Here is a 27,595-nt window from a genome sequence, read left to right as displayed (position 1 = left end):
CGGGGTCGGCGGGATTCCAGCCGTTCGGGAGGAGGAGGAGGAGGAGGGGAGAGTGACGACGTTGGGCCGCCGCCTCGGTTGCGGCGTTGCGAGGCTCGACTACCTCAGGGGACCGAAGAGCTCAGGAGCCCCCTCGGAACAGAGACGGTCCGGGGGGGAAAAAACGGAAGACGGGAGAATTCTGGGCATGTCAACAAGGAAAACGCCGCTTTCGCATTTTAAACACGGCGGCTCGTGGGAGCGGTGTGTAAGTTTCGTGAGGGGAGGCCAGCCGAAGATCCGTTCCCGGCGCCGTCAACCGAGTCGGGGAGTCTCTTGGCGGAAGCCCTGATTGTAGGCTTGACTTGGATTCTCGTGCTACTGCAGCTGCCTCTCCTTGGAGAATTCCCGACAGTCGGGGGCTCAGCCACCTGCTTAAAATACCTTTTGCGAAGGAGGATTTGTTCGCTAGCTGAACGACTAGGACAGGAGTCTTCAAACTTGGCCCTTTTATGACTTGTGGACTTCAACTCCCAGAATTCCTCAGCCAGGCATGCTGGCTAAGTAATTCTGGGATTTGAAGTCCACAAGTCATAAAAGGGGGCAAGTTTGAAGACCCCTGGACTAGGACGTCCAGCCGAAATTAAATATCCATCCTTTATTTCTTGTCCTTTCCCCCTAGAGCAGGGGTAGGCAACCTCGGCTCTTTTGTGACTCATGGACTTCAACTCCCAGAATTCCTGAGCCAGCTTGGCTGGCTCAGGAATTCTGGGAGTTGAAGTCCATGAGTCACAAAAGAGCCGAGGTTGCCTACCCCTGCCCTAGACTCTAGACTAGAGCACCAGACGTTTAGGCAGGGCAGTCTTTCAGATATACGGTACTCCAGATTTTGGCTGTTCCTAAAATAAGTTGCCTAGGTACTACGACATTCTCACTACTCAAGAGTAGAATGCAAACAGACCTTCTGTTAACGCAGCTTAAAACTGCATCCATGTTTTGAAATAGTTGTGTGGTACTGCCAGGATAATGTTCTCCTTGATTGCCACTGAGACTGTTGTTAGCTGCGAAGTCGTGTCCGACCCATCGCGACCCCATGGACAACGTTCCTCCAGGCCTTCCTGTCCTCTACCATCTTCTGGAGTCCATTTAAGCTCACGCCTACTGCTTCAGTGACTCCATCCAGCCACCTCATTCTCTGTCGTCCCCTTCTTCTCTTGCCCTCAATCTTTCCCAGCATTAGACTCTTCTCCAGCGAGTCCTTCCTTCTCATTAGGTGGCCAAAGTATTTGAGTTTTAGCTTCAGGATCTGGTCTTCTAAAGAGCAGTTCAGGGTTGATCTCCTCTAGGACTGACCGGTTTGATCGCCTTGCAGTCCAAGGGACCGCAAGGCCACTGAGACAGGTATGACATAAATACTGTACAAATAAACTAAAACTTCTTACACTAAAATGTCTAAACTATGTGCACATGTACTTCTCAAACCAAGTCTCGCCTGTCTTACACTACTGCTTTTACCAAAATACATTCGCACTTGTTTGAAATGTGGATTCCTGAAAAAATTCCTAGCTGTAACTACCTTTCATGGCAATCCTTTATTTTTGGGAAAGTGTGTTTATATTCAAAGTTTGCTATCCTCATTACAGGTGGTCCTCTGGATATCATTGCACATATCTCCCAGCTTCAGTCACTGTTTATGCTTGCTGGCCTGTTGGAAATTGCTTAATTATCACCTTTAAGGCTACAGTTTATGTACCCATTATGAATCTACTGTAGCTATGGAAATCACTCAACAGGTTTTTGCAGCTCTTTTAAATTCTATAAATCAGCTTTATTTTCATAAACTTCTAGCTATCACTTGGTTTCCCCCCCAAGAGAAATGGCTATGTGTACAGATAGAGCCAGCCAAGGACAATTTATGAAGTAGGATAACAACAGATTTTGGAAGCTTCTATGTCTCAGTGAGATTTAGAATGAAAAACATACATAACTTGAATTTACAGGTCATGTTAAAGCAAGTTTAGCATCATATAAATAAAATATATGAACTCAGTCACATTTAAAATATGATTTATACCGTAATATTTTATGTCTATTGTAGGTTTTTTCCAACAATGCTTTAATGCAGTATATTAACGCAGATATTTTCTTCTGAATCTATGCAACAATTGCTTAAAAATACGGAAATATGATCATGCCTTAAAAATACAGTAGATGCATTGTAGTGTTTAAGGAAGTAACTCAAATGGCTCCCACTGTGATGCTGCTTTCAACTTCACTGAGATTATTGCAGACCTACTTTACAAAATTGTTTTAAGGGAAAAAAATCTGTCCAATCTAGAATTTTCCAAATATGTTCCTAAGCTGTCTTTTTCTAAATATTAGGAAGAAGTTTTTCCTGGTTATCAAATAATTGATTTTTATTATGTGTGATGAAAACGTAATACAAAATTTAGAGTAAAAATTATAATAAGCTAAAATTGAAAGTTGATGCTTTCCTGAAAAATGCTAAGCATAATTGGTTAAACATTTATTTAATTACTATAGTTTTATATTATCTTTCTGAAAGCACAAAGAAAATGGGGTAGTAAAAATATTTGCGTACCAAATATATAGGTTTCCTAGTGTCCCCAATGAATGTAACTTTCTTGCTTGGAGATAATGAAGTAAAGCACCACATACATGTTTTTCTTTCTCTTCATTCTATTTTGTATTAATGTGTAATTACATTTGGAGAATGCTACAACAATTCTTAAGATGGCATATTTTTTTAAATTCCATTTATATCCCGCCCTTCTCCGAAGACTCAGGGCGGCTTACAAGCTTAGCAGTAGCCTTCATTCTATGTATATGCCTGCTTATTAGGGCTTTCACACACACCCCAGCGGCATTATTACAAAGTCAGCTTATTGCCCCCAACAATCTGGGTCCTCATTTACTTACCTCGGAAGGATGGAAGGCTGAGTCAACCTTGAGCCTGGTGGGATGCGAACCTGCACTAACTGCAGGCAGCTGGTGTTACTTAAGGAGGCATTATTTATTTATTTATTTATTTTATTTAATTTCTATACCGCCCTTCTCCCTAAGTGACTCAGGGCGGTTCACAGGGCATATATAAATAAGTATACAAAAGGGACGCGGTGGCTCAGTGGGTTAGGACGCTGAGCTTGTCGATCTGAAGGTCGGCAGTTTGGCGGGTCGAATCCCGAGTGCCGCGTAACAGAGTGAGCGCCTGTTACTCGTCCCAGCTTCTGCCAACCTAGCAGTTCGAAAGCACCTAAAAATGCAAGTAGAAAAATAGGGACCACTCCGGTGGGAAGGTAACAGCGTTCCGTGCGCCTTTGGCGTCTAGTCATGCCGGCCACATGACCACGGAGACGTCCTCGGACAAGCGCTGGCTCTTCGGCTTTGAAACGGAGATGAGCACCGGCCCCTAGAGTCGGAAACGACTAGCACGCATGTGCGGGGGAACCTTTACCTTTACCTTTATACAAAAATTAAAAGAAAATTAAACCATGCCCAAATTAAAATATAACAATAGTGAAATAAAAACCAATTAAAAACCCAAATACCCCTTCAGGCCAGACCAGCTAACTCAAACAAATGGGTCTTCAACCCGCGACGGAAGGATCGGAGGTCCGATGCCCTCCGGAGCTCAACCGGCAGTTGGTTCCATAGTGCCGGGGCACCCACAGAGAAGGCCCTCCCCCTGGGGGCCACCAGTCGACATTCCCTGACTGGAGGCACCCTGAGGAGGCCCTCTCTGTGGGCACGCACAGGGCGGAGGGGAGTTGACGCCGGCAGCAGGTGGTCCTCGAGGTATCCCGGACCCATGCCATGTAAGGACTTAAAGATCATAACCAAGACCTTGAACCTCATCCGGAAGACAACTGGCAACCAATGCAGCTCGCGGAGCAAAGGTGTAACATGGGAGTACCGGGAAACTCCCAAGACAACTCTCGCGGCCGCATTCTGTACCAGTTGGAGCCTCCGAGTGGTCTTCAAGGGAAGCCCCATGTAGAAAGCATTACAGTAGTCTAGGCGAGAGGTCACGAGCGCATGAGTGACCGTACACAGGGCATCCCGGTCCAGATAGGGCCGCAACTGGCGCACCAGGCGAACCTGGGCGAAAGCCCCCCTAGTCATGGCTACTACATGATCTTCCAGGGTAAGTCGTGAATCTAGGAGGACTCCCAAGTTGCGAGCCCTATCCACGGGGGGTAACAGCTCACCCCCCCATAGAAAGGGATGGAACATTTTGAATGTCCCGGGATGCCGGAATGTACAGCCACTCAGTCTTGTCAGGGTTGAGTTGAAGTCTGTTCCTCCCCATCCAGACCCGAACCGCCTCCAGGCAACGGGACATCACAGCGAGGGCATCACTGGGGTGGTTTGGGGTCGAAATAAAAAGTTGGGTATCATCAGCATATTGATGATACCCAACTCCAAAACCACGAATGATCTCACCCAGCGGTTTCATGTAGATGTTGAACAGGAGAGGCGAGAGAACCGACCCCTGAGGAACTCCACAAACGAGAGACCTAGGGGCCGATCTCTGCCCCCCTGCCAACACCACTGCTCCATCAGTTACCTTTTTTGCAAGCATAGATTTGTCAGTCTAAAAATAAAAAAATTTGTTTTGAGGTTCAAACTACAATATTAAATCAAGAATGGGTTTGGTCTGTTAATATTTATGTGTCATTTTTTCTGTGACAGAATTATGGATCCAAACTTGTTACGAGAACGAGAACTTTTCAAGAAAAGAGCACTCTGTACACCTGCTGTAGAGAAACGTCCAGCACCTTCTTCTGATTCCTCATCTTCTAAAAAGAAGAAAGCCAAAGTAGAACAGAGTGGTTCATCTAGTTCAAAACCAAATACAGGTTAGTGGGGGCAGAGGGAAATTTAAAATAAGCAATTGATGCATGTACCTCTTGGTTGATAGGCGCAGGTAATGGAACGTTGACTTGCATAGACAGCTGGCATAGAATAAGGTGAACATATTGGCCTAAAAGTTAATTTTGGATGTGGCATGCTGACCAAAATGCATGTGAAAACTGATAATCGTTGCTCTTACTGTTAGCAGGGAATGCTGTATGTAGCATGACTGGGATTATGGCTGGTAACTTAGTCTACTCCTACTCTAGTTATTTAACATACTTAAAATCATTATGTGAAAGTCTTAATTGGCCATGAGGGGTGATGAGGATAAATTTCTATGTCATCAGTTGGCAAGTCTGATATTTGGGAAATTAGAACTAGGAATGTATGTAAATGTAAAGAGCATAAAGAGCATGAGTTAATGAATAAATTGTATAAAAATAAATTTGTTTTGTATTGAAACTAAGAGAGAAATGAAGGATGTAATAATCTGAATGAAGGTAGTTAGATTTTATGGAGTGGGGTTGATGAACGCTTGCAATGAAATGAAAATATAATTTTAATTATGAAAGAGCTAAAAGGTATGTCAAAAGAATGAATGTTATCTGAATTATGGATACAAATAGAAGTTGTAATCCATGAATTGTTGATAGTTGTATGTTATGCTCCAATGTGTAATGATAATGGAAGAATCAGAAATGAGTATGAAAATATGTTCATCACTGCACATGGATCCAGGAGAAAAGGTGACATGAATGGATGGGAGAAAAACAAGTAGAGAAAAAGTGGGACTATTCAGAGAACCAGCAATAGCAATAGCAATAGCACTTAGACTTATTTACATATATTTACAGCACTGAGTGGTTTACAATGTTAGCACATTGCCCCCAACAATCTGGGTTAGCTTCTGCTTTAAAAATACTTTTGTTTTAATTATATAAATATTTAGCCATATATGGCAAAAAAGTATAAATGTACAAGCATGATGTGGTTTGAAAATGATGAAAATTGAAAGACTGAGTGAAGGATGCAAAGTTGATTGGATAGAGCATTTCCTGATAAGACTGAAGAGTAGAACTTGTAAAAGAGGTATCCTGGAAGAAAAGGAAAGAAGTGAAAGTAATGAGTGAAAGTATAATAGCTATCGGAGAGCAAATATGATACTCTATAAAAAAGAGAAGGAATGGAAAGGGGGCAATAAAGAAAGTTCATGTGGAAGTTCTGTAGAATAATAAGAATTGTGATATTGAGTACCATGAAAGAATGTACAGTTACGGTAATAGGAAGTATGAAAAAGGTTTCTTGTGGAATGATGAAAAGGGCTATGGATAAAAAAATGCATGTTAGAGCGATTACAGAAATAATACATTTTGGAAATGTGTGAAGAGAGCTAAACATGGAGTTTCCAGGAGAGTGAATAAAATTTTAAAAATTAAATGATGAGATGATTTGGGTTGAAACTGAAATAAATCAATACCATAAGTGAATTGTGTGTGAATAACAGTGATATATTGAAATGTGGAATTGAGCTGAATACATATACCCAAGACAAAAATAATGAAAAGGAAGTCATAAATGCATAAGAAAGTTGAAAATGGTAAGGCTACAACTCTGAAAAAATGTTAAAATATGGATGTGATTTGCTCATGGTGTAGCTGTGGGACTTGTTTAATACATAGGTGAAGAGGGCATCTGTATCCGGTAGTTGGGGAATGCTGCTAATTGTTCCTCTACAAAAGGAAAAGTGCCAATAATGCTAAAATTCTACTTGAAAAGGTGCCACAGGTGACAAAGAATTTGGGAAGTACAAACATACAGTTTTATATTGAATAGGGGTTTCCATAGCAAACCTTTGCTCTTCAGTAGAAAGAAAATTTACTGTATATTTGTATATTTCAAAAATGCATGCAATTGTGATAAAATCAGTAGATTTCAATTATGGAATATTTTGCATGAAAGTAAAGTTGGAAAGTAGTTGTTGAATACCATGTAAGCAGTATATGATGAAAATGGATATTGTCCCATTGGTTCCTTAAAATATTTATAGATAAATATAGAAGAAATTGTTGAGGGTCTTTGGAAGAATATTAATTGGATATACAGACATTATGTACATTTGCAGCTGGCTTATGCTGTGTTGTTAATTGAAATTCTGAATACTTACAACCAGCAATAAATCATATGATACAGTCATGGCCGAAATTGTTGGCACCCCAGAAATTTTTCCAGAAAATCAAGTATTTCTCATAGAAAGGTATTGCAGGAGGAAAAAAAGCAAATTGGACATAATGTCAAACAAAACTCAAAAAATGGGCTGGACAAAATTATTGGCACCCTTTCAAAATTGTGGATAAACAAGATCATTTCAAGCATGTGATGCTCCTTTAAACCCACCTGGGGCAAGTAACAGGTGTGGGCAATATAAAAATCACACCTGAAAGCAGATAAAAAGGAGAGAAGTTCACTTAGTCTTTGCATTGTGTGTCTGTGTGTGCCACACTAAGCATGGACAACAGAAAGAGGAGAAGAGAACTGTCTGAGGACTTGAGAACCAAAATTGTGGACAAATATCAACAATCTCAAGGTTACAAGTCCATCTCCAGAGATCTAGATTTGCCTTTGTCCACAGTGCGCAACATTATCAAGAAGTTTGCAACCCATGGCACTGTAGCGAATCTCCCTGGTCGTGGACAGAAGAGAAAAATTGATGAAAGGTTGCAACGCAGGATAGTCCGGATGGTGGATAAGCAGCCCCAAACAAGTTCCAAAGGAATGCAAGCTGTCCTGCAGGCTCAGGGAGCATCAGTGTCAGCGCGAACTATCCGTCGACATTTAAATGAAATGAAACGCTATGACAGGAGACCCAGGAGGTCCCCACTGCTGACACAGAGACAAAAAAGCAAGATTACAGTTTGCCAAAATGTACTTGAGTAAGCCAAAATCCTTCTGGGAAAACGTCTTGTGGACAGATGGGACCAAGATAGAGCTTTTTGGTAAAGCACATCATTCTACTGTTTACCAAAAACGAAATGAGGCCTACAAAGAAAAGAACACAGTACCTACACTGAAATATGGTGGAGGTTCAATGATGTTTTGGGGTTGTTTTGCTGCCTCTGGCACTGGGTGCCTTGAATGTGTGCAAGGCATCGTGAAATCTGAGGATTACCAAAGGATTTTGGGTCGTACTGTAGAGCCCAGTGTCAGAAAGATGGGTTTGCGTCTGAGATCTTGGGTCTTCCAGCAGGCCAATGACCCCAAACATATGTCAAAAAGCACCCAGAAATGGATGGCAAGAAAGCGCTGGAGAGTTCTGAAGTGGCCAGCAATGAGTCCAGATCTGAATCCCATTGAACACCTGTGGAGAGATCTTAAAGTTGCTGTTGGGAAAAGGCGCCCTTCCAATAAGAGAGACCTGGAGCAGTTTGCAAAGGAAGAGTGGTCCAAAATTCCGGGTGAGAGGTGTAAGAAGCTTATTGATGGTTATAGGAAGCGACTGTTTTCACTTATTTTTTCCAAAGGGTGTGCAACCAAATATTAAGTTAAGGGTGCCAATAATTTTGTCCAGCCCATTTTTGGAGTTTTGTTTGACATTATGTCCAATTTGTTTTTTTTACCTCCCTTTTTTTGTTGTGTTCCAATACACACAAAGGAAGTAAACCTGTGTATAGCAAAACATGTGTTCTTGCAATACTTTTCTGTGAGAAATACTTGATTTTCTGGAAAAATTTCTGGGGTACCAACAATTTCGGCCATGACTGTATAATGAGATATAAAAGGTAAAAATTAAATCACATTGATGAATTTGTGTACACTGATGAGAATGTATACTAAAGATGAGAAAATGGATGCAGAAATTTAAACAATTATAAGTGTTCATAGAAAGATAATGGGTGATGTGCTCTGTTGAAAAATTGTTTGAGAAAAGGAGTAAAAAAGAGTAAAAGGAATAAAAATGGCTGTTTACAAGAGCATCCACCTGCCACTTTGTTATATGGAGTTTGAGAGGACTTGAATATGCTGAAGAAAACAAAGGAACTTAAATTTAGTGGACAGGAATTATTTAACTGTGTTTGTTCAAACATGAAGAAAGTTCTGATTTTTGCACTAGCACAAACAAATTAAAAAGCTATTATATAATAAAAACAATCTTTATCATTCTGTCACTTGTTGTTGCATAAATGTGCTTGCTTGCTTTCCCCTTTTTTAATCTTGATGTTGATGATCTTATTGTTCAGGCTGATAAAATAAGTAACATAAGTGGTAGATGTGATGGCTAAGGATTATAATCCTAAACTAGTTTGGCAAGAATTATTTCTGTTGACTGAGATTGAGAAAAGACTGCTGCCCTATTTTATGATCCCAAATGTTTCATATCCTATATAGCACAGATTTTGGCATGGAGGGTTTGGTGTACAGCTGCTGTTTTGATGGCAGTCCCATGTTTTTAATATTCCCTTTAAATCAGGGGTGTCAATCTGCTGGCCTGCGGCCTGAATGCATCATGCCAAAACCACACCTACCCCATTGCTGGCAGTGGAAAAAAAAATCACAATACATTGCAACACATCACGTGACGTTGCGAGTTTCACACCCTGCTTTAAATCAAAATAAGGAAACAAGGTTACTGTCATATTTGCTATATGTTTTTAATGTATTGGATTAAAGATTAAAAATGAGAAGCTGAACTGGATAAGGAAGCATAAACATTTCCTTTGGCTCTGTTTCTTAGCTGACTTTATCAGTACTTGTGAAGGATTGACATGATCACTGTATAGTTAACTATGGGGAATATAATTGCTGAGAAACTACGAAGTGCCTAAGCACTGAGAAACAGTGTTTTGATGTACAACTAATAATCCATATCTTTTACATATCTCATATTTAACAGATTAGTAGAAGATAATTTTGAACGCTTGGGTTGGCGTAGCCCCTTGTTTAAAATAATGGAGTATCAAACTACTATTTTGATACATTAAAGATATAATCAAATTGATTGCATGGCAAATGATACTTTTATATTCTGTGGTATCTTAATATGCTTTAATTTATTTTGACTGCATTTTAAAGAAAGCAAAAAGCAATTCATTAATTGAACAAAAATGTATTTAATCAGTACTAGTCTACAGCAGTTCATTATAAAAGGAAACAACCCTCTGTTTTCACACCACATTGTGACATTACCTATTAGCAAATATTTTGTTACCTTTTCAGGTTTCTACCCATCAGCAAAAAAGGGACTGCTAATAGTGATATTTAAGGCTAAACAGCATCTGAATTGCTTGGTCCTAAAATACAAGAGGCTTCAATATAATGTTGAACATCTGTTTGTTTTTGGTGATGAAGATCATTCCACCACTACACCACTTCCGTTTCATGCTTTCTGAAGCTGTTCATCATAGATCTAACAGGATTGGGTTCATTTTCTAACTCTTTCATGGTCTTGTTTTTAACGCAGCAGCAACAGTCGAGCAGCTCATATAAAAAGGCTAGTACCACCAAACATATTACAGTAAATATAAATATGACCAGGATGATAAAACAAGCAGTGTTCCAGTTGTCATGGAAAGGGTAAATTTTCTGCACTTGAAACCCAAGATAATGATAGAGGGATGTGGTTTCATTCCAGCGGCTAATGTTGAAAGTTGCCATGTTTGGAAGTTCCTCTAATTTCTCTCTCTGCAATAAATTAAAATATATAAATAGTTAGGTTCTTTTCTCCTTCACCAACAAACTAAAATTGAAAAAAGCTTGTCATTTTTAGTTTACTAACTGTAATCTTAAATGTTTCTTTATAAAACACAACTAGACAATTTTCCCAGGGTCAATGTCCACAATTACCTTCTGGTTTTCAGGTGATATCGCCAGAAAGACAATGACAACCCTTAAAGGGGCAAAATTGTTTTTTTAGCCATATTTCAGGGAGTTTTAGAACTTTAAGGTTAGAAATTGGAGTAATTTACCTTCTTTTTCCTTTGAGAGAGAAAGTTACATTTTGGTACCAAATTGTGGTAGCGTAAGCTTCCCCAAAAATAAACAAATAGAATACAGCCATTAAAACACCAAAACAAAAGCCCTGCTTTTAAAAATGGTGGTGCTAAAGGGTCAGCGAGCCAATATTTTCATAGATCATCATCGGTTTCCTGATTAAGTAAGCTGGGAGTATGATGTTTCAGTAAATACTAGTAGAAAAACTTTTGCCCAAAGAGCAAGATAATACACAATAATAAACAACTCTGTTTCTGGTTTTTTTTTTTTTACAAATGGTATCATAATAAAATGAAATCTTCAAGCTGCCCCCTGCTTTCAATTTGGAATGTTTGACTGGCATGCCAGTCATAGTCATTCTGAATAATCATTTGCAATTCAGTTACAGTTGAGAATGTGATTATAGCTCACAGCATAATTGTATATGACTGCACAAATGCATTGAATTCATTGGGATTACTCCCAGATAAATCACTATGGTGTACGAATTATGTTTTCAAAATGTTTTTTTTGAAGAAGCATTTGAAGACATTTGCTGATATAAATTGACTTACCAATGCTGCAGTATTACAATTGTTGATTTCTGATTTTATCTTTATTGATGAAGCCAAAGTGTTTGGCATTGATAAAGCTAAATGTTCACTATGCTGATTTTCTGAAAAATCTCAGTTTGCCAGTCACTGGATCATAAAGCAATGCTCTAAGGCTGCTATACTGAGAGGATGCTATTTTGCTGGGCTTGCAGAAACAGTGCCTTTCAATTCAGAGCTGGCAAAATTATAATATCAGGAGGGACAGGCATGTGGGAAGAGGCTGGGGATGATGTGGGTACCAAAAAAGGTCACATAAAAGGCAATTGGGAGGGTGCATATAACTTGCTCACCTCAGCTTAAACTACAATGCTTAACTTTTTATGGACTCATTGCTAGAACAATAACAGCACCATTAGATCAATGTCACTCATATTGAATTACATAATTTCTCCCCTTTCCATCTACTATTTAAATCAAAACTACAAAGAGGAATAAGAAAGCTACAATGGTAAAAAGTCTATCTCTGAGACTGGAAAAGCAGAATTTAATTGAATCTAGAAAGGGTTTCCTACTCAGTTCCTAGAAAACCTTGTAATTTATGGGAAACAATTTCCTTTTACAACTAGGCTACAGAGCAGGGAAAAGCACTGGGTGGAAGTGACAAACCCTGCTCAAATCATACTATCTTTGAAAGCTATGTACAAGCCTCTAATTTATTATGCATGAAAGAAAGCATATGAAAGGGTTCAATAAAGATGCTTTTTCTAGCAGTATTTTACTTTTCGTATATAATTCTGATCCCAGATATCCAGATGATGCTGTGAACATTGGCCCTCCAAATGTCCTTTCCCAATGTTGGTCATTACAGGAGCCAAGAGTCAGAGCTACCCGTCCTTTACATATCAGCCACATTGTTATAAGACAGTAGAGAGAGTTTTAAGCAGTCCATTTAAGTGCCTGAGGAATGCAATAGAATTCACAATCTGGTTCAGTGCCTTATCAACCACACCTACCCTGCTGTTTCATTTTCTTGTTTCCACCAGAAACTTGGAGAAGTCATATATCTCTGAGAAAAAACAACACCGAGGAAGAAGCTGCCCACTCACAGTAGAATGAAAAGCCATGTAGGATCATGGAATTGTTTCAAAGGGGGAAAAAAAACTTATCATAGTTGATATTTGCCATTTCCTAGAAAGTTTAGAATTACAGACCATGAAAGTGTTTTTCAAAAACAATTCAAAATCTTGGAAAGAAACAGAACACTACTTTGTAATGTAAGTAGATTTCTTCCCAGCTTTTATTATTTCCAGGCAAGAATTTACTAGGCAAGAATTGCAATTTCCTAAGGGAAGAATGTTTTAGAACAGATACCACTTCTGTTCTACTTGATCTTAAATTGTTTTTGCAGTTTAGGACAATAATCCCCTTCACAGGGTAGCTCTAAAGTCTATGCAAACCTGAAAATAGGATGGCGGGAAAGCAAGCTATGGTAGAATTTCTTCCCAGGAAAGCCTCCCTGATCTCAGCCATAACTGTGCTACTCCTCCATTTGGGTCACGACGATAAATAGGATATATGCACAACATGATGGTCTAAAAAGCTTTAGTAATTATGTCTGATACCATCTATTCCACTCATTATTTTCTCAAGTGTCAAGGTAATTCCTTCAAATGCTAGAAAATTTCTAAAGCTTTGTTTTATGTTTTATGGTCAAGTCAGTCTGCCAGGCAGTGATAAGAATTCCAGCTAAACTGTTACATCAACTGGGGACTAACAAAACTGTATGTCATAAGCATCCTACACAGAGATGCTTCTGTTGTAGCTTTGTTAAATTCTTAGGTCAGTGATTCTCAATCTTTTCTTCACGACGGACCCCCTTTAAATACCTTTTGTGGGCACAGACCACCCTCAAGGCTTAAGATTTAAATCATAACATTTCTTCAAGCCTTCCTGCACTCCCCCCCATGATGACATCATGGCCCCCCACAGACCACAAGTTGAGAACCACCATCTTAGGTGTAAATTTATCCTTTAGTAGTGTAATATTTATCTGGATCAAGTTGAATAGGAATTTACGGTTTAAGTAATACAGCTATATATCTGTAACAAAAAGAAACTAGATTCAGTGTGATGACCAGAAGAGTCCTTTGGATGTCAAATCCAAAGTAATGGCTTTGTTCAGAGCTTCTTCTGAATCAGATTGAATAAAAAGAATGGACGGGAAACTCATCACAATGCTACATTTCATGTATTTATTTCTCTGAGAACCAGGCTTTTATATGGCACCAACAGAAACTGAATTAAAGATAGCTTTTCATATTTTCCTGGGAAGAAGACCAACTCCACATGATTACTAACCTCTAATCAAAGATCACTGAAAGTGCACTTCTGGAGTAACACCAGTAGCCAATGTATTCTAAACTAATTTTCCAAAACTCTAAATTAGATTTCTAAGCAAGTGGAGTATTTGAAGGGAACTAAGGAATTGTTTCATTCAAACCATGTGAAAATTAATGAGCTATCATATCGACTGCAAAAGGGTAGAGAATCGCTACATAGCAAAAAAGTATAGTCATCCAGATTTCTGCCATCCAGATGAGGTAACCCTAGGTTTGAACTTATTTAAAATTGGATATGAAGATGATTGTTGTTGTTTTTTCTCCTTTCCCATTCACAAGTAACTATATTGATTTGGCTCAGAATTCTATGTGGGGGCAGAACACTCATTGAGATCTAAACAGACTGAACTTTTGTATGAATTTTCATGGCATTTATGTTTCTAGTTAAGTCACTCTAAAATAATCCTACTTTCTTCATACATTGGTCTCATTTTGAGCCTTGGAATCCAGCTGTGGCCTAGTGGTTAAAGCAGGGGTCTTCAAACTTGGCCCTTTTATGACTTGTGGACTTCAACTCCCAGAATTCCTCAGCCAGCAAAGCTGGCTGAGGAATTCTGGGAATTGAAGTCCACAAGTCATAAAAGAGCCAAGTTTGAAGACCCATGGGTTAAAGTGTTGGACTAGGTGCAGGAAGATCCAGTTCAAATGCAAGTTCAATGAATGCTCATTGAATGAAAGGAGGATCTACCTTAAATTTTAAGAGGGGAACAAAGAGGAAAAAATCATCACAAGAAGTGGAAGGTTTAAAAAAAACCCACAAGAAGATTATATTTAAACAGCCCTGAAACAAACATAAGAATTGTTACTCTATTTTTTATTTAAATTTTCTTACAAGTTTAAAAGAGAACAGAACAGAACACAAGCTAATGCACAATATAGAAAGCAAACAAAGAAAAAGACAAGACAAAAAAAGTAGAGAACGAAAAGAATAAAATAGAAAGAAAAAGCTTATGATTTCCTCTACAGTAAATATAAGTGTGATTACAAAATTAACTCTTACTATGATTAAGAATCCACTTTTTTCCTAATCAAAACCATAAATCATAAGGGGAATTTTTCTGTTTCACGAAAAATGCGTATAAGGGCAGCCATAAAGTTTAGCCATCTCTGCAAGTTTAATCATCTTCACTAACAATGCCCTTATTGTGGCAGTGTTAAAAAAAATCTCTTGTTTCAGTTCAATTGTTATTCTAGATATACAGTATAAAGCAGACATGTCAAACACAAGGCCCGGGGGCCGGATCCGGCCCGCGAAGTGGTTTCATGTGGCCCACGAAGCCATCCTGGAAACAGTGAGGGAACAGCCCCCACTGCCTTGGCCCTGGCCCAGAGACCCTCCTTCTGCCAGAGACCCTCAGATCTGTCCCACTCCTGCCCAGGCCCCCATAGGCACCCTTGATGCGAATGATGTAGAGCTGGCCATGCCCACCCAGTAGGCTATATGTACTTTAGCCATGCCCACCCAGTAGGCATTGCCCACCCAGGCCACACCCACCCGGCCCCCTGAGGGGAACCGCAATGCTGATGCGGCCCTCAATGAAATTTAGTTTGACACCCCTGGTATAAAGGATATATAAAAATTGTATAAAATTATAGGACAGAGTAGCACGTATCTTTACTTGTAACACCCTAACTGGTTCTGTCCCTCTTTTGGAGCAATAGTATGCACTGAAAGCCATGTGTTCCATTTAGCCACAATAGTTTTCTTTAACTTTACTGCCGAATTGACAGAAGAGCTGCATATGTTCCTGATATAGTTTGCACTTACTATTAGAGGCAACTGTGATAAGAGTCAAAATATTTAGAATACATTTAAAGTAGAATTTGGGTCAGGGAATATAGAAAGGTATTAAGTTAGCTAATGTAAGATCTCCTTCAAGTTGACTTTTACAGCTGTGTTGGTTTTTGCCTGATAAGAGAAACCAGTCTGTTTTTCACGATACAGGAAAACTGTTAATACTCAAAAGTTTTTCTGGGAAACAGATCCCTGAATATTGAAATTTAATTTGGGTTGAAAAGGTAGAGTATATTAGTTTTTGACAGTGTACAGTTATTTGACACAGATATTTGGTGATAATATGACTATACTGTTAATTGCAATATTAAGCTCTGCAAGTGTGCAAAAGTGAAAATACAACACATTTTGGAATTTTTAGAACTCAGTATTTAAGAAGGAGGAAATATAATATTTCCTAGCTAGGCAGTTTTTCATAAAAATAATTGTTACTCGTTTTATTTTAAATCTTACTTTGATAAGAAGATGAGACATGTATTATAAAATCTCAGGCTAAAATTTGTATGCAAGGTCACTTATGCTTATTTAACTATAAAAATAAATGGATTTCTGTCCTATACTAATTAAATTCATAATATATTTCTGTATCCATGGTGGCCATTTTTGTACTGGGAGGTTTAAAATTTAGCAACAAACCATGTTCTGTCAGTTGCTTATCAGAAGAACCGCTCTATAGATCATGCACTTTCTTGTGTGCTTCATCTTAGTTTGGTGCACCTGGAGGAGAAGAATACTCAAGTGTGAATGCTGTTTGTTGATTTTAGTTCAGGTTTCAACATAATCATTCCTCAGTATTTGGTGAACAAACTGAGCCTATTATATTTTAATACTTTACGTAACTCGATACTTGACTTCCTTATTGATAGGCCCCAGTTTGTGCGAATTGGAAGAAAAGTTTCCAATTCCATCTTTTTGAGTACAGATTCCCCATAGGACTCTGTTTTGAGTCCGTTACTGTTCATCTTGATATGCCCCATGACTGCTGTGCTAAGTCTCTTACGAATCATATTGTGAAGTATTGTGGCTCTAATCCAGGATGATAATGCAGATTCTTATAGGAAGGAGGTGAAGTCTTTGGTGGGCTGGTGCAATAAAAATAACCTGGTTTTGAATGTTAATATAACAAAAGAGATCATTGTTGATTTTAGAAAGAGCTGGTGTAGTCATACTCCACTTTGAATCAAGGCTGCAGCTGTGGAGGCAGTATTAAGTACCTGGAGGTACAGATAACTACAATCTGAGTTGCTCTCTTCATATGTTATCTTTAGTGAACCGTGCAAACCAGTGTTTCCATTTCTTACACTGATGAGGATAGCACATCTTTCTTCTTCTGTCCTGGCCACTTTAACAGAAGCACGATTGAGAGCGTTTTAACAAACTGCATAAATATTTGATTTGGTGGTAGCACTGCCTCAGATGGAAGGTCATATAGAGAGTGGTAAGGACAGCTGAGAAGATTATAAGAAGCTCGCTTCCTGTTAAGTCAAGACCCTGCTTATAAGGGCTATGTGCATAGAGCTCGAAACATTGTTAAAGACCCCACATACGTACTTCATGGTCTGTTTCTGTTGCTCCCCTGGGAGGAGGTTTTGAAGTATTTATAGCAGCACTACTAGATTCTGTAACAGCTTTGTTCCTTATGCCATTCATCGTGTAAATTTTGCAGGATTCTTTTTTTCTACCATGTATACATTAGAACTAGACTGTGATGTTTCTTTGTGTCATATGTGTGTATGTGGGTATATGCATAATAGTAATTTTTTTGAGAGCTGAATGCAGTGAAATTTGCTGATTAGTGTACATTTGAAGTGACAATAAAGTTTTTATTCTGTTCTTATAAATTTAAGTATCATCTATGCAGCTGAATGCTAGCTGAACATATGATTTGAAATAAAATATTATTTACTGTGGTTATTATAACAATCAAAATTTACTTCATTATACAAATAATAAAAATAGCCTGTTTATGAAGTTCATAATCCTCATTAGAATTCTTAGAAGAAAGCTTTGAATAAAATTAGAAACTTCTTTAAATTTGGTTGCAGTCTTACATCATTTGTGTGTGTGTGTGTGTGTGTGTGTTGGGGCAAGCCTCACTAAACTTGTGTCTTACCTGAATACATAAGATTGCATTATTATCAGATGATATAAAACAAATCACTTGTATATATAATAAACTATATATGTAAATATCAATGGCTAGCTGATTGAGTTGGGGAAGTTTATTTATTGCTCAAACTGTTACAAACCCAATTGATTTTCTTTAAAGTGGTGTCCATGTTAACAACTTACTGATTCATCTTATACAATTGCCAGATGGCAAAGCTAGATGAAGAGATCAGTTTACTGGCTTGGTTTTGCAACTTAGTGATTGTATAAATTTGGAAAAAAATTAAAATCTTGCTAACATTTAAAAAATACACTCCCCTATTTATTAAATTTTACCTCCCAAAATAAAATTAATTATTAGGAAACACAGAACCTCAGAAAGATGTAGTTTACAATTATTGGGTATGTTAGTCTATTTCTAAAATGGATGGTCATCAGTTCTTCATGAATGCACAGATGGCAAGATTTTCTATTAGCACAAGACAGGCACCTCAGCATTTAACCACCATGCTCATAGGCTTCAGAAACAAAAACAACTATAATTTTAAAAAATCAATAAAGAGGTCTTACGTGTTTTGATTTTCTGAGATGTATTCATTTTTTACAAGTAAGACAATAATGATAAGGCATTAATTTAAAAAAGATATAGACGTACCTTTTTTCTGAAAAGATGCTGGAACAGTGCTGATCTGCTGTTTAATACAGCTTCTGGTACAGCTAAGATGGAGCTTTGCTACTATTGGCTGAAGCAGAATGCTGCTGACAGCTTCCTTTATGCTTATTTGCATTAGACCCCTACCCAACGAGGAAATCATTCATAAATCTGAAATATATAAAATATCGGATTACATTCTGCCTACTTTCTTAACCTCTTTAAAAGCTTATTTAACAATGAAATATATTTAAAATCAATGTGTTATTTTTTTTGTTTGCATTTGCTTTGATATTTATTGTTTAAATATCTTCAGGTTTCTTTTCTAATAGCAGATTAAGCTGGTGAAACATAAATATGTACAGTCAAGATCTTAATAGAGGAAAATTACACACATACACGTTGGAATAAACTCATTCATATGTTTTATACATAAAGATACCTTTTGATTTAACATTATTTTTGTCTTCCACTTTATGATAAAAGCTATTGAAATCTGTGAAATTAAAGCAGTGATTTCTGAATTGGCTTCATAAGATTTTTTTCCCCATTTTCAATTGTCTTCAAGTCTACTTCTATAATTCCAGTTTGTCATTTAATCAGTTGATAGTTGTAAAAAAACACATATGTTTAAACATTTTGTTCAGATTTATATATTTCTAAATTTGTAAACTGCTTTTTAGTTGCTCAACATAACTGACAAAATGACAAGCACAAAAATGTATATGCAAAAGACATATAAAATATTATAAAACAGTTGGAAAAAGGATATATTCTGATTTTTTCAGTATTCAAAATTATTTTCAGTGAATTTTCTTGACCAAGCAAATAAATTGATTTCTTATGTGTTAAACCTATGAAAGAAATTTCAAATTGCCTTATAAAATGAATTTAAGAGAATATTTGTCTTGCTGCTTGACCCTAGAATAAATGTAAATTTTCCCTCAAATCAAGCTCAATTCCTGAATATTGTATTATGTAATACATTGACATTCTTGTCAACTGTATGGGAGTGATATGCCATTACCTTCTAAGATTTATTTTTTCAGTTTCATTGTTTAGTTTACAAATCTGGCATTTCCTCACGATCTTCCATCCTAGTACCAACCAGGCTAAAGACCCTGTTTAATTTTTTCAAGTTCCAGCTAGTTAATTAGGCATTACTATTTATTTTTATTCAGTGCATCATTTTAACTAGAACTAGAATGAAGTCAATATAAAATAAACAAATACAAAGTTATGTTCATTGCCATTTTCTTCCTGTCGACCATCATTTTTCCCAGAAATAGTTTGTTATATAATATTTAAAATCATAATCTATCCAAAGCTTGTTTAAAGGGTCATTTTTATGTTCCTCCTTTTTGTCTGGATACTGTAGTAAAATAACTTGACATTTGTATAGAAGAGACATTTGCTTTTCTTGTACAATATTGATTACTTGGAATCCTTTGAATTTTTGATTAATTGCAACTGTTTTAACCAAAAACCATTGAGACAGTTTGAACATATTCCTTTTCTTCAGTGAAACTTTCAGTACTTCAAAACACAACATCCTTCTCATCTCACCATGATGGGATGCAAATACACTGTTATGTTTCCAGTTCTTTTTCAGGCTAAGAAACTGGAAGATATTATAGTTTGAGCTGATTCCATCTTAAGTGACCTGCAACCATGATAGTGTACACTGTACAAATTTGCCAGAAACATCTTTTCCATTTTGTAGGTGTCTTCTATATCACCCTCATTTTCTTAAATTACAATGTGTGAGCTTGAAGGGAGGGAGGAAGACAGAAGGAAAGAAAGAGAGTGAATTTCTTTGAGGGACACCAAACATAGATGTTTTCCTGGACACTGATTTTTTTCCAGTGTAACTTTGATAAATTGCTTCTTGCATTTTTTTGTGATTAACCAACTGATTTAAATTCCGAATTATCCTGATAGCAGTTTCCTATGAGTAAAAATATATAAGGTAAAGGTAAAGGTTCCCCCGCACATGTGTGCTAGTCGTTTCCGACTCTAGGGGCCGGTGCTCATCTCCATTTCAAAGCCGAAGAGCCAGCACTTGTCTGAGGACGTCTCCGTGGTCATGTGGCCGGCATGACTAGAGGCCAAAGGCGCACGGAACACTGTTACCTTCCCACCGTAGTGGTCCCTATTTTTCTACTTGCATTTTTACGTGCTTTCGAACTGCTAGGTTGGCAGAAGCTGGGACGAGTAACAGGCGCTCACTCTGTTACGCGGCACTAGGGATTCGACCCGCCAAACTGCCGACCTTTTGATCGACAAGCTCAGCGTACTAACCCACTGAGCTTTCTTGTAATTTTTGTAATTCAGAATAAATTGAGAAACAATTTTTACACAAAGCTATTTTTGTGATTCTGTTTTTGCTTAAAATTTAAAAAAACGCCTTCGTTATTATTATAGAGAGTTTCAGCTATCTACATATGTGTCGGATCTGTTGTGTATTTTTAACTGAGAGTACTTTTAATTAAAGTGCATTAATTCATTTATTGAATAATTAGTTTTGCTGGTTTAAGTCCGGACCAAGGGATGTATAACAATATAGTGAACAATAAGAAGACATATGTAGGTTTATATTTTTTAGAGTAGCATGTTTAATTTGTTGACTTGAAGATTTACGCTTTTGAAAATGAATTGTGCTTTAAGAAATCCTGATTCCTCCTATTTTTTAGGATTCAATAAAATTCTAATAAATTTATAACCAAATGAATTTCCCAATTTTCATGGAATAACCCAATAAAGTATATTGGTCAATATTTTCATAGGTTTGGTTACAAAAATATATATTTTGCTATGCCTGACTCACAGAATGAGAGTCTGTACCATTTTTTTTTCCTTTACAGACCACAACAATGGAACTTTTAATTTGAAAGCTCTTTCTGGAGGCGCTGGCTACAAGTTTGGAGTGCTTGCAAAGATAGTGAATTATATGAAGGTATAATTTTGTTACCAAGTTTACTAGGTGCACCTTTTATGGTTACCATATTTCTGCAACAATATTTCAATATTGTGTGATGACAGAAAAAGTAGGCACAAAGAAGAATTTCAGGCCTGTGTTTGCTAATTGGGACAATATATTGTTCTCCCAGATAAACTGTTGTTGGATTGAGCCAATGAACACTCGGATTGGTATTGACACTTTTTATCTTAGAACGGAGTACATTTAATATTTATAATTAATTAAAATGGTGCACTTTATGTAAATACAGTATTTACAATTATTATTATTATTATTATTAGTATTAGTATTAGTATTATTAGTATTATTAGTATTATTAGTATTATTAGTATTATTAGTATTATTAATGATTAGGATTTATAATATAGTTCCCCTGTGATCTCTTTATTTATAGCAAATAAAAGTAATGCAGTACTATGCATAGCTTTTGGGTTGAATATTTTCTTAATAATTACTTGGTTAATCCCCCTTTATTCATGAACTTCAAACTCACAATGTCAACAAAGGCTGGATGGGATTGCCGTGAGGAGCATGTTTGCCTAGGGTGAATCTTCCTGTGGTATTGTGGGCATGTGCTGAAGATGAATAGACCTGTTATATGTTGCAGTCCTGCAAACTGTAGAAAGAAAAGCCAAGTCTGAATTGTATGGCATGATGACATACAAATTGAATAGACTTCCAAAAATGTGATTCAGTAGTATTGTTCAAACTCATTTGTGCCAAGAAGCCGCTCTTACTTTACACAGAGTGAAAACATCTTGGTGCAAGTTGGTTGGGATAAAAGCTGCTTGTGATAAAGTCCTTTTGAATTATTTTGATTTGTGATCTGCTGTCTAGTAAGTCTTATATAACATTGCTCTAGTACTGTTGTAATTTATTATACATTGGCATTGAAGGTAGTTCACATCATTTTCATTATCTGGATTAATATTGAAAACGCAGCACAGGCAGAATTAGAAAAGTAAACTATTGAAATTGAAATAGCCGTGCTTCAGCTATTTAAGCAAAATTATTTTTGCACATATTTTGTCAGTATCTAATGTAACTAGTTTTATAGTTTTGAAAGATAATAAAACCAATTGTTTTTTTTGTCTAGACACGACATCAACGTGGTGATACCCATCCATTAACTCTAGAAGAAATATTAGATGAAACACAGCACTTAGACATTGGACTGAAGCAGAAACAGTGGTTAACTAGTGAGGTAATGAAAGTAGCTATTCATGGTACTAGTTTAAATAACTGTGATGATCAAATAAATAATAATTTATTAATAAGAAACTTATCAAGTGTCATGCCCCAAACTGGACATAATAGCAGATATATATATAACTGTATATAACTGTATTGCTTTCTGGTTATACAATTTCTATATATTATTTAACTTTAAGGTTACTTTGCCCTAAAAGTTTGTTTTCTATGTATATATAATGTCAATGAATTACATAAAGAAAATATGTTAAAAGGTTTGTCAAGGAATAGAAACTTCATCTTTCATTTGCATAGTATTATAGAAATTATTTTTATTGTTGAAATTGTATAAACAAATAGCAGTGAAGACCATTATACTTGTGTGTGGGTGTGTATACACACACGCTCACAAATAAATATATGTATACACAAATGCACACTTTTTGTATTCTCTGATATTTTTGTATGATGTTTTCCAAATGTAAAATAATAATTAAAATTTAGTATTTTACTTTCACACATGCTAAAAGTAAAATTTAGAATTTACAACATTTAAAAAATATTAGTTAATAGATCTAATAACTGAAAGTAAAATTTGAAAATAGCTGTGTTTGAAGTACCGGTATATCAATACGACCTACCCCTACACTGAGAGTGATTGACTGACTAAGTCATTATGAGACACAGATACAGCAAAATGCGCTATTCTAAGGAGACTGTTCAAAGGTGATTCATAAAAACATGCCCCAGGCAGATTCTGTTTTTGGTTATTAATTTCTCAAAATGATTCAGTCTTCTGTTCATACTAGGATAAACAGAAGCACACAGTTCAATCATTATTAATTTTACGAAGTCCATATATAAAAATGACATCACATTTCCTATCAGCTGAGTTTCTTTTTGTTTTGTTTTCATTATAGGCCCTTGTCAGCAATCCTAAAATAGAAGTTATAGATGGGAAATATGCTTTCAAGCCTAAGTATAACTTAAAAGATAAAAAGGCCCTGCTGAGGCTTTTGGATAAGCATGATCAACGAGGATTAGGAGGGATACTTTTGGAAGATATTGAGGAAGGACTTCCTAATGCACAAAAAGCAATTAAGGTAAACAATAGTTATAATTTCATATTTCAAGTCTGTTAAATTGTTACAAGGCATTTGGGTTAGCAAAATCTCTTTCAGTTATAATGTATAGCAGCTTTTCTTTTTTAAAAAAATCCTGGTGTCAAATTTGCAGGTTTCTTCTTGAACAATTTGGCAGTTTCTGAATCTGGAAAAAAATGGTCTCTGAATTGCTTTGAATGCATTTATTTATTTATCGAATTTATATATTATTGCTTAACTTCATCATGGTCATTAACCAGCACAAGAAAATTGGTATTAAAATATTTAAAATGTCAAAAACTAAATTAACAATATCAGCATAGTTAAGAAAAGTTCGTACAGATCAAAAACATTGTCTAAAAGATAATATTAAATCAGATTATGTTAGGCTCCCTTAGGCTACACACATACAACAAGAAGAAATTAAAATTAGCAATCTGGATAATATAAACTTGGAATATAAGTATAAAATACAAATAACTATACAAATACATACAGTATATATCATATATAGAATGGATTCCACTTGATAAAAAAGCGTCCACAAAAGAGGCCTAAATGAAGATGGACCAATGACATCAGCAAGTATTGTGGGCCCAACTAACAAGTCCCTACTGGTTGGAAACGTGCAGAAGAGGCCTTCATCCTGCAGTGGATAGACAATGGCTAGAAGGATGATGATGATGATGCAACATATACATATACATTCCCCTCCCCTCTCTCTCTCTCATACACACAGATACATGTGCATTCATAAATTAAGCAATAATGTTATTCAAAAGGGATTTAAGAATTATAAACATATCTTACAGACCCGTCATAATGAGAAAATGTAGCATAATAGCTAACCTAGCATGTTCACCTCAAAGCCAATGGTTAATGCTAAGACTGAGCCATTTCCAGTTACAAATATAAGGCAGGTTCATTTCTTAATTATTCTTTGCCTGGTTTGCATGCAAAATGTGGCAAACTTTCATGATTGACGTCAGAAAGTAGAAATTGCTTATAGTATTGATTATTGCATCTTGTTTTTCTAGTCAGGAGTGACGGAATTGGAGCTTTTCCAGGTTCTGTATAAAACTGGCAATACAGAAGAAATGCGGGAAGAAATTTATGTAGCTGTCCATCTCATGAGAAGTGACTCTGGGTAGCATAGTCACTAAAAAAGAATACATATATAAAAATAGAAACGTCAGCATTAAAATGGAGGTGATTAAAATTGCAGCTATTGGCATTATTTTAGCAAATCGGTGTTATACTGCTGAGCTATATACTGTACATCTTGTCAAAAAGATGTATTTAATTCAGTGAAATTTACATCCAAACAATTATAGCAGTACAGCTGAAATATAGAAAATTTGCAAATGGAAAACATGCTGACAGTAGTTCCTTAGGGATTCTACAATTGAGAAGTTTCTCCTAATGGCTGCAAAAGATTCTGAATTTTGGCTTTTCATGTCTAAGATTCATTATTATTTTTAATTAAAGCCAAAAGTTTAGGATAACACGTTCTTTCACAAAATGACAGATATTGAATTGCAACAACAAGCCTAGTATTTATGTACATATTTGCTCACTTTAGGCTAGTTGGCATTGAGAAAGCACTGACTAATTTACATAATAGTAATTATATTACATAAAAAGTTTACGAGGAGAAATCTTTACTTAATTTTTTAAAACATATTTCTAAATTAGTTGTTCCCCAATGGCAGAGTTTCTTAAAGCCACTTGAAGCTATTACATATATTCAAAGGGTTACTGGCAAGCCAGTAACCTAACCCTTGTCCAGTATAGCAAGGGAAATATTAGCTCCTTCTGGAGCCAATGTTTGCTAAAAGTCTTGATATCTATTATCTAATCTTCTAGAGCTAATGGCAAAGCTATGTTACATAATAAGTTTTTCAAAATCTAAAGCAAACAGTAAGTTACTTTCATAGTTAGTTTTTCCTGATTTACTAATCTGTCCTTTAGTGGCGGAGAGGCCCAGATTCTAGCCCATCCTCAGCCATGGAACCTAATTGGATAGCTTTGGGACAGTCTTCCTCATAGAGGGAAAACAAATAAATAAGAGAAAAAATATAAGATATATAAGACAGTTAGAACAATTAATCAGTGGAACAACTTGCCTCCAGAAGTTGTGAATGCTCCAACACTGGAAGTTTTTAAGGAGAGACTGGACAATGATTTGTCTGAAATGGCATAGGGTTTCCTGCCTGAGCAAGAGGTTGGACTAGAAGACCTCAAAGGTCCCTTCCAACTCTACTACTGCTGCTGCTGCTATTATATCATTTTGAGCAGGATAGAAATTAATTAAACAATAATATTTAAATATATTGGAGAAAATTATGAATATGTGCCTAGTATTTTCATTCAATCTGTCCTAAAATGCTTGCAAATGATAACAGATTTGTTACTTGTATACATGGAGCAAATCAACTGCAGGCTTCCACTATAGTCTGTTTCTAAAATGGGCTGTAGGTGCTGAATTTTGCATACCTATATTTGCAGACAAAGTCGTACAAAATCTTGACATTCTGGAAATCACAATTGATATACACTTATGTTTCTGTATTTATATTTGAGGCAGGCTTTAGGAGACCAGATCATCTTTGTTACTCGTCCTGATAAGAAGAAAATTCTGTTCTACAATGATAAGAGCTGTCAATTTACAGTGGATGAAGGTTGGTTTTTTTCATTTAAACTGTAACCTTGAATTTGTGTCATAAATATATATGCTAAATGTACTATTGTTATTGTTCGAAATGCCAAAAATATTCTTTGGTTATGTCTCAGTTCATTTAACATTTAATAACTTGAATTTGAATATGCTATGAAAATAGTGTACGAAATCTACCTTTCTTTAAATTCTATAGAGATACAGTATTGTATTATGTTATCCTCCTGTATACAGAGTTGTACAAGTAGTTCTCAACTTACGACCACAATTGCGTCCAAAATTTATGTTGCTAAGTAAAACATTTGTTAAGTGAGTTTCGCCCCATTTTATGACTTTTCTTACCACTTTTGTTAAGTGAATGACTGCAGTTGTTAAGTTAGTAACCTGTTGTTAAGTGAACCTGGCTTCCCCGTTGACTTTGCTTGTCAGAAGGTTGCAAAAGGTGATCACACGATTTCTGGGGACTCTGCAACCATCATAAATATGAACCAGTGGTCAAGTATCCAAATGTAAATCATGTGACCCTGGGGATGTTGCAATGGTCATGTGAAAAATATCAAGTCACTTTTTTAAATGCTGTTTTAACTTCGTACCATCACTAAACGAAGTGTTGTAAATCGAGGACTATCTATACATCAGCGTTCTTGAGCTCATTTCTAATGTCTCAATACACACTGTTCTTTGTGAAGAAATCACTGTCAAAGTCAAACTGACAGATCTTTGAGAGATTTATTTGATTTTCTAAATTTCTTAAGTCTTGATCTAGGAATTGTGATTTATTTCCTTCCCTTTGAGAGAATCTTAGAATTCGCCTAAACTCTTGAAACAAATATTCTGAATTTAGATTAGATTATTTATTTTCTTCCTTTGATCTCCAAAAACATCAGTGACTCTTAACTTCTTTGCTAAGTCACTCCTTAACAGCTATAACGATATATATAGCCAGTGGTGGGATTCAAATACCTGAACAACCGGTTTTATTATGTGATGCAGGCTTGGGAGGCCTCCGGGGCCTAGACTGGGCTTCCAGAAGCAGCCGGTTTTCCAAATTCAAGTAAATTTAGCTACCAGTTCTCCTGAACCGGTGCGAACTGGCTGAATCCCACCACTGTATATTGCATTCAGAAAGGGAAACATACTGTCACTTTTGTTATAAGGATGGGTATAATGATGTCAAGTGTGTGTGTGTGTGTGTGTGTGTGTGTGTGTGTGTGAGAAGTTCAGCAAGAACAGAATGATAACTTGTGGAAGTTTTCTGTTCATAAAGTTCTGTTGTGGTGAAAAGGAATGAATGCAGTTTCTAGACCAGGGGTC

The 27,595-nt window shown here is 36.6% G+C and overlaps 2 protein-coding genes across 3 annotated transcripts in view; one reads left to right on the top strand and one right to left on the bottom strand.

Moving 5' to 3' along the window:
- Window positions 1-27,595, top strand: part of GTF2E2 (general transcription factor IIE subunit 2) — a 46,023-nt gene that overhangs the window by 2,486 nt on the left and 15,942 nt on the right. For both annotated transcript variants that reach the window (XM_083355127.1, XM_083355126.1), the window contains exons 2-6: window positions 4,693-4,859; window positions 21,195-21,286; window positions 22,407-22,514; window positions 23,422-23,604; window positions 26,192-26,285. In XM_083355127.1, coding sequence (XP_083211253.1) covers window positions 4,697-4,859; window positions 21,195-21,286; window positions 22,407-22,514; window positions 23,422-23,604; window positions 26,192-26,285 — 640 coding nt within the window. In that variant the 5' untranslated portion in view covers window positions 4,693-4,696. The remainder of the gene's footprint in view (window positions 1-4,692; window positions 4,860-21,194; window positions 21,287-22,406; window positions 22,515-23,421; window positions 23,605-26,191; window positions 26,286-27,595) is intronic.
- Window positions 10,213-10,506, bottom strand: SMIM18 (small integral membrane protein 18; the record flags this gene model as incomplete). The annotated part of the gene is made up of 1 exon (XM_083355128.1): window positions 10,213-10,506. One exon carries the CDS (start codon window positions 10,504-10,506, stop codon window positions 10,213-10,215), a length of 294 nt encoding a protein of 97 aa, XP_083211254.1.

Source organism: Vipera ursinii (assembly GCF_947247035.1).
Source record: "Vipera ursinii genome assembly, chromosome: 2".
NCBI classification, from domain to species: Eukaryota; Metazoa; Chordata; class Lepidosauria; order Squamata; family Viperidae; genus Vipera; species Vipera ursinii.
This window is presented reverse-complemented; position numbering and strand designations above follow the sequence as displayed.